General features: G+C 34.5%; 2 protein-coding genes across 3 annotated transcripts; one reads left to right on the top strand and one right to left on the bottom strand.

The window, feature by feature from the left end:
- Positions 1–549: 549 nt before the first annotated feature.
- LOC123695426 (ER lumen protein-retaining receptor) lies at positions 550–1,753 on the bottom strand. Its single transcript, XM_045641269.1, has 5 exons — positions 1,574–1,753; positions 1,244–1,503; positions 1,000–1,146; positions 689–794; positions 550–590 (listed from the first exon to the last, which is right to left on the bottom strand). Exons 1-5 carry the CDS (start codon positions 1,662–1,664, stop codon positions 556–558), a joined length of 639 nt encoding a protein of 212 aa, XP_045497225.1. The 5' UTR covers positions 1,665–1,753; the 3' UTR covers positions 550–555.
- A 376-nt stretch (positions 1,754–2,129) lies between these two features.
- On the top strand, positions 2,130–13,326 carry LOC123695542 (translation factor GUF1 homolog, mitochondrial). Of its 2 annotated transcripts, none has more exons than XM_045641420.1 (11): positions 2,130–2,228; positions 9,055–9,238; positions 9,315–9,437; positions 9,527–10,040; positions 10,285–10,495; positions 10,936–11,067; positions 11,223–11,338; positions 11,502–11,734; positions 11,850–11,978; positions 12,734–12,817; positions 13,151–13,326. In XM_045641420.1, the coding sequence occupies exons 2-11, from the start codon at positions 9,059–9,061 to the stop codon at positions 13,274–13,276; spliced, it is 1,848 nt and encodes a 615-aa protein (XP_045497376.1). In that variant the 5' UTR covers positions 2,130–2,228; positions 9,055–9,058; the 3' UTR covers positions 13,277–13,326. The 2 variants fall into 2 exon arrangements, with proteins under 2 accessions (XP_045497376.1, XP_045497375.1); XM_045641419.1 differs by lacking the exon at positions 2,130–2,228 and adding an exon at positions 8,790–8,966.
- The last annotated feature ends 1,477 nt before the right edge of the window (positions 13,327–14,803 follow it).

Here is a 14,803-nt window from a genome sequence, read left to right as displayed (position 1 = left end):
AATCACATTCACAATGACCTTTTATCTGTATCAGTATAATTTGGAAGATAATTAATCACCATTAAGTTAATTTATACTTATTAACTATTCTAGTTAATATTTACAACCACTAGGTTGTAGGATGCCTACATTGGCTTATTCAGAATTTAAGAAGAGTGTTACAATAATTAATATTCATTAAAATGTCATTCTAGTTACATTTCACATTTGAAACACACATTTAAATAGGTCAAATCATGCATATCTGTGTAATACTAATTTGGTTTGATTTAAGATAAACATGGCAAAATGTATGACTGTAGGAAAATAAACTTATCAGAACAAGAAACTATCAAGGTTTTTAGTAAGTTTTAAATAAAGGAAGCATGAAAATTAAAATATATTATTTTTGTATAACAACTCATTATGCGGTAGATTCATCACTATTTGTGGTTAAAGTTTTAAATACAAACTGCTTCATGTAAAACTAGATCTTAGGTAATATTGACTTATTTAAATATCTTATCAGACATTTTCGTCTCTTCTTATTGCACCTTTTAATCCATCAATCAACATTTATGCAGGCAATTGTAGTTTCTTTCCTTTCAAAACTGAAAATAAAAATGTAATTATATTAGTAAAGTATAAAACATATGTAGCACTTAACTATATAAAGTTTTAAAGTGAAGAGAAGGAATCATTTAGTTACCTTTTGTAATGTAAAGGTAGAAGAAGTCACAGTATAAGACAGTTTGCACAACACCAGCTACGATTGCAATCAACTCGTAATGGTCCTCAACGATATAACGGTAAATCTGAAAAAACAATTTATACACATTATACTACATAGTATAAAACAGTCGTTATGTACTTTTTTAATAGATGGAGTGGTACTTGAGGAAGGTTTTAGTATATGAATTGTTAAGTTTTCTACAATGCAAGCAAACAAACCTGCATGTGGTAAGCTTGTTAGATAAGACCAAAATTATCCTGATAGAATAAATAATAAATTAGTCATACCCAATTTAGTAGATACAATCCTCGGTAGGAACCCAGAGCAAACAAATAATGTGATGTAATACTTTCTGCTTCTCCAGTTTTGGACACCAAAAACAATTGCGGCAAGATAGCTACAGATTCCAAGTAGATGGAAAATGTCCATAACACCTGCAATGTAATTATGATTATGCATACAGATATGGGTGTAAAAACAATCAACATTCATAAGCATTGTATCATTAGATCAATCATCAATATTACTCACTTCCAAGAATGTGAATTCACGGTTTATCAGCAATGCAAGGATCACACATGGAACTAGTAAAAATTCAATCCTAAACGTGTCGTGATTATGATCATAGGTGGCCTTAAACTTAACATACATCAAGTACACGGTAGCATATGAAGCCACGATAAACACCACCTTCATTACTGTGTTATATGCCGACACGTACGTTGTAAGTAAATCCAAATATCGTGCAGTATACACGATTGAGAAAAGTATTTGGGATTTTCCCGATATACCTGAAACAGATATTGTATGAAACATAATGCAATAAAATTCCTATGTCTGAATGCCGGTTTTATGTTTTACCTGCACATGATCGCGTTTTCCATATTTTAAGCAACAAGATAATAATAGCTAAAAGGTGGGATAAGTCTGCAAGTAAACGGAATATGTTCATGATTTATTGTTTTTCAAACTATCTTATAATTAGACGCCGCGTAAACTAAAACTCAACAACCTCATTCAAGCAAAAATGACGTGGCTGACTGACAGTCATTTTTTTTTTTTTTTTAATAATTTATTCATAACCATGGATACAAGTCCTTCAGTCGCGACTGACAGTCATTGCGAACAGTGTTACCACTTACCACCATATTCATTTATTTACTATTGTGAAAGGATTGTGCTGCACACTCAGCTGCACATAACTAAGTATTAATCGTAATGTTGAAAAAGGAAAGGTTGAAGAAATGTATGTTTGAATAGGGTTGTTAATTAATAGGAATGATAGTGCTCTCTGCATGTATCGTGTGGATTGAGCTATTGTTGTTTTCACAGACGTGCCGAAAATAATGTGAATCACAGTGCTATGTAGTTGTATAGTGTGGTGTATAGTATTATATTACTTGCTCTGTGGTGTACAGTAGAACGTAGATTAAAGTGATCACATTGCATATTAACAACGATAGAGATCAACCATCAATGGATATGATAAAAAAACCGTGTAAAATGTACACACACCGTACATTATATCTGTGCCGTACACATGCCGCACACTGTGGTGTACACAGTTAATTTTCTCTTCATTATTCACAGATCCCACTAGTATAGGTCTACCTTAATCTGATGGCATATTTATATTTAAGAAATAAAAGATCTTCTTCTTCTTCTTCTTTTTACAAATGGCAACTCCCGATCCCAGTGAAGACGGATTCTGCCAATGTCAAGTTTTGAACAGATGATCAATTTAAGTTAATGCTCATGTTAAGCATACTCTGTGCTGAGGAAAAATCACGGATGAGATGATTCACTTTTTATTTACTCATAAACTTCTTACATGGAGCTGTATAACCTGACAAAGAACAAATATTAGTTATAAACAACACAACACATCACAAAAGCATAACATAAAATAGATATAGGTACTTAGATGGAGTTTAAAATTTTAGATTGTTAAAATTGATAAATTTTGATAGGATATTGACAAATGAGGTAGGGACAAGACAAAGTAAACACTTAAAATTAGTAGGGAGGGGAACATCTGGGGGGAGGATATCCAGAAGTGAGACACGAAGCTTTGGACAAACAAAGAATAAGTGATCATAACTTCCCTCGTCTATACCACACTCACAGAGAGAATGGTCACGAACATGAATTTTAAATAAATGAATAGGAGTGGAATTGTGACCTAGACGGAGGCGGCAAATGGTGGAAACAATGGGCTTGTCTAAGTTAGGGAAACGGAAGAACCAGGGCTTACGTGGAATTGAGGGTTGGATGTCTCTATAAAATTTCCCTTTATTTGAATTTTTCCACTGGCTGTTCCATGTACAGTCCAAGCGATCCTTAGACAGAGAAGAGAGATCATGGGCATAATTGGAGTAATGCTCCAGAGTACCATGTTGAATGGCTGACTTAGCTAGAATGTCAGCTTTCTCATTGCCTATAATACCTGAATGGCTTGGAATATGTACTAAATCTACCTGGAGCCCTTTTCTGAAGCAGTTGTAAAGAGCGGATTTAATTCGAAAGATGATAGGAAATTTAGACTTTGAGCGGAAAGGGTTAGAAGTAATAGTCTGAAGACAGCTGAGGGAGTCTGAAAAAATTACAGAATTTTGGAGATTATGAGAGTCGATAAAATTCAAAGCTTCCAGAATAGCAGTGGCTTCACCTGTAAAAACAGAAGAGAGAGGGGGACATTTAAATTGCAAAATAGTTTTGGAGTTATGGTGCCATACAGCAACCCCTACAGCAAGATGTTTTGACACTTTTGAGGCATCCGTGAAAAAAACATTATAACCATGCCAGTAGGAGGAAACCAGACAATTAAAAGCAATATTAGAATCTGGAGCACGCTTTTGAATACCACAACTCACATTAATATTGGGGATAAAGACTAGAGCATGAAACGGAGTTGAATATAAAGGATGGATACTAAATTGGGATGTTGGGTCTGGGAGGCGGTTAAATTTAATGAGACTTTTAAGTAGGCAAGGAAAATCAGAAGGACAACGGAGGTTATTTAGGGTAAGTATTTGAAGAAGATTTCGAATTTTAGGAAGGAGGGGATGGGAAGATAATTGTATTAGCCGAAAGAAATACTTGTCTGCCAGATATTGACGGCGGAGAGATAAAGGAGGATCTACACATTCTACCTGAAGGGCATTGACTGGGGTAGACTTCATGGCGCCTATAATGAGTCGCAGACACTTGTATTGTATTCTATCCAATTTTACTAAAGCAGTTTTATTGCAAGGTTCTAAGATGAACGACGCATAATCTAAATGGCTACGGATTATAGCATTATAAACTAGTTTTTGACAATATGGATGTGATCCCCACCAAACACCAGATAGGGAGCGTAAAACATTAATACCCTTTTCGCACTTTTGAGAAATGTAGTTAGTGTGAGCCATACCATTCAGCTTTTGGTCAAGCACCACTCCTAGAAATTTAATCTTGTTGACAACAGGGATTGAGGAGTTTTCTAGCAATATTACCGGCTGTGGGATCAAGCGTTTTTTAGAGAACACAACTACATTGCTTTTGCTAGGCGATAGTGACAAGCCATGATCACTCATCCAATTTTCCAAATAAGCTAAGGCACTGTTAAGTCGGAAGGTAATCACATCCATATTATCTGACGAGGCATATAATGCTATATCATCCGCATACTGCAGAACGCTACAATATGATGGAATGGATTTATCCAAATCCCAGGTGTAAATAGAATACAATAAAGGACTCAGAACGGACCCTTGAGGGAGTCCTTTAAATACAAGTCTAGTAGGTGTATCTTTAGAAGAGCGTACCTGTATCGTCCTCAACATTAATAAGTTGAAGATGAAATGTATCATCCTCTCAGGCAAACTCAGCTGTAACATTTTCTGTCTGAGCACTGGAAGAATAACATTATCATACGCTGAAACTACATCCAAAAATACACCAACCAGATACTGTTTATTTTGAAAAGAGGAGCGAATGTCAGTTGTTAAAATACTAAGACTGTCTAGCACACTCAAACCTTTCCTAAAACCAAATTGGGAACTAGACAGGAGGCCCCTGTTCTCAACCAGCCATTCTAGTCGATTTTTAATAAGGTGTTCAGTGATTTTGGCTAAGGTAGAAGACAGAGCGATTGGTCTATAGGAATTGGGGTTAAGGGGATCCTTGCCGGGTTTGGGGATAGGAATAATAATCTGGGTTTTCCAAGAATCAGGAATAATGGCATATAAAAAGAAGATATTGATTAAATTTAGAAAGTAAGATTTGGTCTGATCACCTGACTTACAAAGAAAAGAATATGGAATACCGTCAACCCCAGGGGATGAGTCTTTTAAGCCGTCAAGAATCGTAACAAGTTCTTGCAAGGTGAATGGGCAATCCATACTGTCGTGAGATACTAAATGATGGGGAGAACAAGGAAAATGATCAGAGGAGGGAACGAATGGAGGAGATAGTTTGTCAATAAAATCATCAAGCCAAGCGTCTGAGTTGTTGGATATTCTATTATTATCACTTAAAGCTCCACGGAAACGCCGAATACTATTCCACATCAGCGATGATGGTGTTTTGGGAGATAAATTCTCACAAAATCGAATCCAGCCCTCTTTCTTTTTTTTTGATAGCATTCGTTTAGCGCGTGCTGCAACTTTCTTATAATGAATAAAGTTCTCCGTCGACATATTAGAATTATAACTTAATTCGGCTTCTTTACGGTCTTTAACTACGTCAGTACATTCATGATCCCACCAGGGAGGAGATAGCTTCTTAGTATATGATGTGGAAAAGGATTTCAATGGAAAGGAGTCGGTAGCAGTGTTATCGAGGCAGTTAACGAAAAGGGAATAGCATTCCAGACAGTTCTCAAGGGATGGGTTCGGGAGGTTACTTATTTTGGACTCGAGGGAGTTAGTGAATTTCTCCCAGTCAGCATTACCCAGTTTAAATTTGAGCAAAGGAGGAAAAGTTCTAGTGGGAACATGGACTGTGCGGGAGCAGGAGATGAGGATTGGAAAATGGTCACTGCCATGAGAAGAGGAAAGTGTAGAACATGTAAAGGAAGGAGCTAAAATGGAAGAACAAATAGTTAAGTCCACTACAGTATTGGGGTTTTGTAACGGGGAGACTCTCCGAGTAGGTAGGCAATCGTTAATAATGCACATATTCAGATCTTCAAAAAGGTCAATCAAAAGATAACCAAAGGAGTCGCACATGCACGAACCCCAGGAAGTATGATGCCCGTTAAAATCACCCATAATAAGAATTGGAGGAGGGAGAGAGGATATGATTAGGGAAAGCTCAGGAATAAAAGTAGAATGAGGATGAGGAACATAAACGGATAGGACTGAAATATTAGCAACTCTAGCTGCAACTGCATTAAAGTTACAGCCATGATGGGGAAGTGGAATGTGTGAAAAGGAGATACTATTATTCAAAAGCAGAGCGCAGCCAGCGTAACCATCAGCTCTGTCATCTCTAAGACAGGAATATCCTGGAACCCTAAAGCGTGAGCCAGGCATTAACCATGTCTCTGAGATAGCAAGAACCAGAGGTTTATGGTTGGATATCAAATCGAAAATCTCATGCTTCTTGGGACGGATACTCTGAGCGTTCCATTGTAGAAACACTAGATCCATAATTAAGGATTGATGAGAATCGGGATAATCTTTGGGCAACGTTGGACGGTAACTGGTGAGGGTAAGAAAGTAAAGTTTCTATAAATGATAAACACATATTAAGAAGATGTTCATCAAAGGGAGAAGAGGAGCCTGTATTAGGGAAAGCACAACCATTGGAAAGGGAGGAGGAAGGTTCACGGATGATAGACTGATGTACAGTTTTATCATAAGACTTACCAAGAGGGGCACGGGGACGGGGGGTTTGAGTGACGGTTTTTCTATATGAAATATTAGGAGTTGATTGGATAGGAGGGTTAAATTGGGAAGAGGGGAGGCTTTGGGAGTTCATAGATAGTGTATTCTGCATCTGGGTATTCTCAGCGTAGGACCTACGTGCTGATGGGATGACTTTAGACGCCTCCTCAAATGATATCCCTTCGGATGCCATTAATTGCTTAATGGCCTTTTGTCTGGATTGTTCAGGGCATTTCTTGTCGGTTGCATAATGCTTACCAGAACAGTGAAGGCATGTTGCATCAGATTCTAGAGTTGGGCAAGAGTCACCCAAGTGGGCCTGTGAACATTTGAAACACCGTTCCTTGGACCGGCATTGATCGCGTACATGTCCAAACCTACAGCATTTAAAGCATTGGACTGTGGGGTATTGGTAAACCTCTACAGGCATGGAATTGAAAAGGCAGTAAATTCTGTCTGGGCGAACTTGACCCTGAAAGGTTAAAACAACAGTTTGAGATGGAGACCATGAAGTTACACCATCTATTCTTACTTTTTTATTTAATCGTCTGGCTTTCAAAATTTTGCCTTTCCCGCCAGGAAAATCCACATAATTGATGAATTCCTCCATAGACCACTCCGTAGGGACACCTTTGACAATGCCCATACGGGTGATGTGAAAAGTAGGTATGGAAGCTTGATAATTGGAATCTTTAAGAGGAGGGAAGTTAATAAAATTATTTGCATCACTAGCGGTATGGAATTGCACAGATATTTTGTTACGCCCGATAGCTTTTACACCATCTTTAGCTATGTTAGCTACCCGATGATTGTGCAGGAATGACCCAAATTTAATCGGTCTAATAGTTAAACCCGCCGCAGGATCGGCTTCCGTTCGAGACACATAAACAATGAAAGGACCACTGTCATTTCCGGAATAGGTTATGGGATTCGATAAAATTGGATCCACATATGTATTTTGAGAAGATGCAATCGCGTAGTTAGTAACTGTTACATGTCTTTTAGACGGAATAATGTCCATATCAGCAACAGAAGGCTCTGACCGTTGTCTTTTATTGCGTATGTGTTCTGCTTCCATCGCCTCACCCTGAATATCAGGAGGTTTACCAGGGTCGGGAGGATCAGGATTCATGATGGATGAGGAAAGTTAGTAAATATACGCTTACCCCAATATATATATAAAGACAGTCACAAATTTGGTTATCACTACCACTTTACTCTATAAATGAGTGTTCTCAACAAATTATTTAAGAAAAATCTCAATTGCACGTGTTTTCTCCGACACAACAAAGTTCGAAAAAAAAAAAAAAAAAAAAAAAAAAAAAAAAGATTTTCATGTGGCAATTTATTTGACAACTAATAACTATCAAATTGGTTGTCAAATTATTTATCTTTTTTGCAGTTGATGAATAATTTTTAGGATTTTGTCTAAAAAATCTTCGAAAATGTCGAAAAAGCCGCTGCGATCACAAGCAATAGGTGTTGTTTATAATATGTATAGAAAAACATTCGATGAAAAAGGGTCAAACACATCACAATTTTCAAATTTGAAGATTTTATTGGTACATTGGACTTACCCGTTTTGATACTTTAAATTAAAATAATATTATATGTAGGTAACTATAATATTGTTTGTTGATTAGAATATAATTTTATGAAAACTTATTACAGGAGTTTCCAATACGGCTAATAGTCAAGTCCAAGCTGTCCAAGTCAATTTTATAATCTGTATCTGTTAATACTTACTAAAATAAACATAGTTTTATTTTATTTTTTATTTTATTTAATAAAAAATTATGAGCAGTTTTGATCTACATTATGATTATATCGATATTTTCACATGGCATACTGGTAATGAATAATATACAAATATAGGTATGTGTTAATAATAATATGTATTACCTGTATAAAAGTAATATGTATAATTGTATATTATACATGTAAGTATGTACCTACATAATATTAAGTGGATATCTCATTATTAAGTACAGTATTGTCCATTTATGTAATGTGACAAATGATATTGAGGACAAAATAAAAAATAAGCAGTATCAAGATCGTTCAGTCCATTTTCCCTAGGGTTGCACACTCCAAATTTTGATTTCCCTAATTGCCATCAGATTCTGGTTTACCTATACGTTCAGCTGATTTTGACAATTCCTTCATTCTTAATTTTCGATCGGTTTTGGAATTATGATTTATGACAGATGTCAAATATCATATGTTCGACGGCATAACCTTATAATTTCAGAAATGAAAAATAAATAACATTATTTACCAAATACCAATAGTTACTCAAATACTATTATGATGGTACATATTTTAAGGATCATAAACAATTTATACAAACCATTAGTAAGAAACAAAACTCCATCTAAAAGGTTAAAATAAATAAAATTATGTATTTAGTGTATGCTGGATTACGTTTGTTTATTATTTTATGCTATTGAATTAAAATGCTTGTTACAGTTGTATGAGTCGAAAATACTCATCAGAATCTTCAAGTTTACCTGTTGATATTAAAAGGATAAGAAATTTTAGTATAGTTGCTCATGTAGATCACGGGAAAAGTACTTTAGCAGATCGTCTGTTAGAATTAACAGGCGCAATCAAGCCCGGTAAAGAGAATGCGCAAGTTTTAGATCAGCTACAGGTACAAACATTATTTTTGAGAAAATTATAGTAATACTTCCCTATCAAATTAAATTTTTCATGATTTCATTATACAGGTTGAGAAAGAAAGAGGAATAACAGTAAAGGCTGTGACAGCTTCATTAAATTATATATATAATAATGAATCATATTTATTGAATCTTATTGATACTCCAGGTCATGTTGACTTTTCAAATGAGGTAAGTAATTGTAATCCACAAAATGAAATGAACATGATGCATTAATTTTTATAAATGAACTTGATTTTAAATCTATTTATCTTTTCTAGGTGGTCCGTAGTGTCACAGCTTGTCAAGGAGTTATATTACTGGTTGACGCAAATGAAGGCGTACAAGCTCAAACCGTGGCAGTACATTCACTTGCCAAAAAGAATAATTTAATTATCATACCAACACTAAATAAAGTAGATTTGCCTAGAGCAAATCCAGACAGAGTAAAAGCGCAACTGAACTCAGTTTTCAAAATTAGTCCTGATACAGTATTAAGCATATCTGCAAAAAAAGGATGGGGTGTGCAAGAGCTACTAGAAGCTATCATTACCAGAATTCCACCTCCAAATGTAACTTTAAATGATCATTTTAGAGCCCATATAATTGACACATGGCATGACAAGTACAGAGGTGTTATGTGTCTAGCTTATATACATTCAGGAACACTAAAAATGGGACAGACTGTCAAGTGGAGATCAGATACCAAACAACATACCGTGAAACATTTAGCTATCCTCAGGCCTAGTGAAGAGAATATAACTGAAGCGATTGCTGGGCAAGTTGTCATGGTAGGTAAGTTATTAAGTGTACATATTAGGAATGGCACAAACACAAGTATATCTTAACATACAATGCATTTCGGACATTCATCAGACTGATAGAGCATGGAGAATAGTTTATTTTACAATGTCATATACATGAAAATGTAAATTATTGTTGCCCACTTACTCTGCACAAACATTTATAAATGCCATGTCTGTTTTCTCCATTGTTTTATTTTGTTTTTCTATGATTTCATATAGTTATTCTATTTTAGGATTGGGTCCGAAAGGTGGAGGTAGCGTAGGAGACACATTACATGCACCAGAAGCTAGTGACAGCCAAGAATCCTCATCAGTAACAGCTGTGAAGCATATGGTCTACGCTGGAATATTTCCTGCTGACCAATCGCAACATCCTCAACTTAGTGATTCTATTAAAAAACTGGCTCTCAACGACTCTGCTGTTAGCATCAATGTGGATTCAAGGTTTTTCTTCATTTCATAAAGTAATATTATGAATTTAACGAAAACGGCTTATTTTTGTTGCTATTATTATTTTTTTAACTTATTGACTCTCACATTATATCCAAATGAAATATTTCACCACAGCAACAAGTAAGTACCTTACAGCACTTTTTAGCATCTTAACAAATATGTTAATACAATAAACAAATATGATTTTGTATTTATTATATTATTATAAATCATTAAAATTTTGTTTTATAAATGAGAAATTTTTATGACTAAAAAACATTCATATAAAACCGAAAGAGTAGAACAAAAATTGGTTTGCTGAGACGGGTTCACGAGTGGCCGAGAGGCTAGGCGCGTTGCCCCGGTATGGCTTAAAGACGCCGGTTCGGATCCAGGTCGAATTTTTTCTAATTTAAAAATATTTCCTAATCATAATTAATTTTTTTTTATAGCCCAGCTTTGGGCCAAGGATGGCGTGTGGGCTTCCTAGGTCTATTACATCTTGACGTGTTCACTCAGCGGCTGTTGCAAGAGTACAAAGCAGAAGCTATACTGACTGCTCCCTCTGTACCTTATAAAGTTAAGTAAGTAGTGAAGAACCAGTTTTTTTAGTCTTGATAGCTCTATCTATCACACCACAACAAAAAAATGCAGTAGTATTTCATTTACTTATTCCATTCTTTAATGTATCAAAGTTGTTGAAGTGAGTTGTTATTTGTTAATGTTAAGTTTATTTTAGGGTAAAAGGCGCAAAAATTATTAAGCAGTATAGAGGTGAAGAAGTGATTGTAACAAATCCACTACAACTACCTGATACAAATCATATAGCTGAGTATTACGAACCATTTGTTATAGGTATGTATTTTATGTATCTAATTTGTTAATTCAATTCGAAGATTTATTTTATTTTCAATCATTTGTATTTTGTAACTACTTAGTTCTTGTCTGTTTAATTTCGCAAGCTACTCATAATTAACTATTCTATAAAAATTATTAATAAAAAATATTTTTTTCTTAGGTACAATAATAACCCCAGTTGAGTACATAGGTGCAGTTAACACCCTGTGTATAGATCGTCGAGGCTCCCCCCTCCCCTCTAGCGCGGTGGACGACAATATGACCATGTTACAGTACATTTTACCCCTTTCTGAAGTAGTTATGGACTTCCATGACACACTTAAGAGTATTACTTCAGGTTTTGCAAGCTTCGATTATCAAGATTACGGATTTCATCCCAGTGCTTTAGTGAGAGTAAGTTGTTTATATGTGTATGAACATGTTTATATTGATAAATTTTCAATTTATAACCTCTAAATAATATAGCTAATGTAATCTCATCTCTAATAATTTAATGACTTGTTTTTAGATGGATATCCTCATCAATGGAGTATTAGTAGATGAGTTATCGTCGATCGTACACACCAGTCGCCTTGAATATAATGCTAGGAAACTCACTTCAAAGCTAAAAGAAATGATCCCACGTCAAATGGTGCAGGTAATTAAATATGTATATGTTACAGTCAAAACCCTGAATCAGTCAATATCCTAATTGACGGTTATTAAGGTTATTATTACTGACTGACTTATTTATCAGTTAAAATCAGTCAATAAGGATATTAACCGACGCCCTTAGTCAATAACCGTCAATAAGGATATTGACTGGTTCAGGGTTTTGACTGTAGCATATATACTTAGTTTAAAAAAATAAGTATTTATAATTTGCAAAATAGAACATTCATATACATATTGCAATGTATATGTTGCAGTCATCTAGTTGAATTTGCTATTTGATTGAATGACGAAAGGACAACCCGTCAAGTTGTTGAATAAAACGTTCAATATCTTGACCGAACGTCATTTAACAAAGCCTTGGTTTGGATAAGGGGGTTACTGGTTAGGTTAGTATCGTGTTTTTTGTTTTTAAATACCCTGAATAGGCTCCGTTGACTCGCAACGGTTTTCTTGTAGACAATTGGTAAAAGCAAATTCTGTCGTCATTCAATGAACGCGCTAGGCATCATCAATATGCCGAACGTTATATTCGCTCTTTTCAAAAGTCTAGTTTATAACCGCCAACTATTTGAACGTTGAGTGATGCTAATTAAATCAAATTCGGTCGTATATGTATGCTAATCAAATAGTTCGGCCTAGTCATTCAATTAAATAGAAGATTCAATCAGATAAAGGCGACATAATATAGGTATATCAGACTAAAAGAATAAGTATTAATCCTAATCCGATTATTTTTAGGTTGCAATACAAGCCGTAGTGGGTGGCAAAGTTTTATCAAGAGAAACTCTCAAAGCCTACAGAAAGGATGTTACAGCAAAATTGGTGAGTATACAATTTTTTATGTACACTTCTTTGTTTAAAACGGTTGTTTATTAGCGAAAAAAATCTTAGAGACATTTATTATTTATTTAAAAAATTCATCCAAATATCTTCTTAAAAAATATTTGGTTATGTTCTCAAAACGTATGTATAAATGTATGTTAGTAAGTATGTAGGTATGGCATAAATGTAAGTTGTAACTACGTCAAGAAGACCATACGATGCAGTTCGAATCAACTACCTTCATGTGTTTACTTCACCTTTCCGGACAAAACATGTTTTTAAGTTAGATTCTTATAAAGTTAAAATTATTGTACCTATATGTTTGAATTTCAGTATGGTGGTGATGTGACCCGAAGAAAAAAATTGTTGAAACAACAAGCTGAAGGGAAGAAAAAAATGCGAAGTGTCGCCAATATTAAAATTCCAAGAAATACCTTTATAGATGTACTGAAAAAATAATTTAAGTTTAATTTATAATGTTAATGCTAATAAATAGAGCTATTACTTAACAGTTTTGTTTCTTTTAATAAATCCTGTTGATGGCACTGGAGTCGCCGGTTAAATAACCAAAGAATTAAAACTGATTTGGATAATAATTAGAACTCATTCACACTCACTATTATTAGAGCGAGTTCCATAATGCGCATTGCGAAAGGGGGTTGGACGGAATTAAGACCAAAAGTTGTAACTATACTTTTTGCTATAAAGGGTGTCCCACTGTTGGTATACTAAGCTCAAAGGAGGTTATACTTTGGCATATTATGCTGAGTGCGTAAAAAATACTTATAAAATTCCAAACCAATTTTTTTTAAATAGATGAATTTTTAAACCTCTTTGTGTACATCCCTACCAAGCAACGCGCCCAACTTTGCAACCCGCACGTGAGATATCGTCATGGGCTATCGTTTAAGATTATGTTTTCATAGACAAAATGCTCACATTAGCGAAGCGGTATATGCCGGATACGCAAAGCTAGAGAAGAAAACATGGATTTAACCCATTGAGCCCCAAGCGGCCCGATCGGTCCACAACACCGATTTTCTATTGTGTCTGTGGTTCCGGGGCCTGAGTTATTAAGGAAAAAAATAGCAAAAAGTTTTTGATGTAATTTTGTTGTTTAAGTATTTTTTACGTGATTTGTGTAAGCAAAACTACAAATCCCTTCGCGCTTAGTATACTGATAGTGGGACACCCTGTATAATAGTTGTATGCCATGCAGCGCGCGCAATTCTCTGCCTCTCTCTCTCATAGAAAGCAAGCCAGTTATTTTAGTAACATCACATTCATATACCTATCTTATTTGCTTATTAATAAGTAATAACATAGTAGGTATTATATTATCCATGATAATAATAATAAAACTAAATTAATTTCATCGTCAATTTATTTAAAAACTGTTGATTACAATGACTTCATGGATAAGCACAAAATATAATAATATTATATTTACTAAACATAAACTTAAAATGATAACTAACAATAATGGAAATTTAGCAATCATAATAATATCATACAAATACCACAGAAACACAAAACATTGGCATAACAAGAAATAGTTAAAAAAATTTATATGAAAAATACAAATTACTCTTTATGGGTCTCTGGGACGCTAAAATTGATAAAATATCCGTTTATTAGGCATTTACAAAGTTCAAAGCTGCTACTAACAAGATTGCATCAATCATTTATTATTTTACTGTAGTGATAAGAAATATTACCAACATCATAGTACATAATAATTAATATATATAACTACTTGCAACAATAGTACATATAAATTATTTCAGACAATACATCAATTTCAAAAAGACATAAAAAATTATTAAGAATTCGTAACGTTAGCATATTACAATCTTTTATACAACTCAGTTTTACTGATATAAATATTCAATAATATTTTATGAAATGTATTATTCATGGATAAATTCTTTCATCTCTATAATATAACAATGTTATAAACATACAAATGATTTACTAATCCTATAA

This window comes from Colias croceus, chromosome 11 (assembly GCF_905220415.1).
Source record: "Colias croceus chromosome 11, ilColCroc2.1".
Lineage (NCBI taxonomy): Eukaryota > Metazoa > Arthropoda > Insecta > Lepidoptera > Pieridae > Colias > Colias croceus.
Note: the sequence above shows the minus strand (reverse complement) of the source record. Positions and strands in the feature narration are given on the sequence as shown.

What these genes read in the sequence shown, in the direction of transcription:
- LOC123695426 (XM_045641269.1), bottom strand. Translation starts at nt 1,664, where the DNA reads ATGAACATATTCCGTTTACTTGCAGACTTATCCCACCTTTTAGCTATT. An exon ending in GTGAATTCACATTCTTGGAA is followed by an intron (nt 1,147 to 1,243) that starts GTGAGTAATATT and finishes ATTACATTGCAG; the next exon opens with GTGTTATGGACATTTTCCAT. An exon ending in CTACCTTTACATTACAAAAG is followed by an intron (nt 591 to 688) that starts GTAACTAAATGA and finishes TTTTATTTTCAG; the next exon opens with TTTTGAAAGGAAAGAAACTA.
- LOC123695542 (XM_045641419.1), top strand. Translation starts at nt 8,893, where the DNA reads ATGATGGTACATATTTTAAGGATCATAAACAATTTATACAAACCATTA. An exon ending in TCTGTACCTTATAAAGTTAA is followed by an intron (nt 11,068 to 11,222) that starts GTAAGTAGTGAA and finishes AGTTTATTTTAG; the next exon opens with GGTAAAAGGCGCAAAAATTA. An exon ending in TCCCACGTCAAATGGTGCAG is followed by an intron (nt 11,979 to 12,733) that starts GTAATTAAATAT and finishes GATTATTTTTAG; the next exon opens with GTTGCAATACAAGCCGTAGT.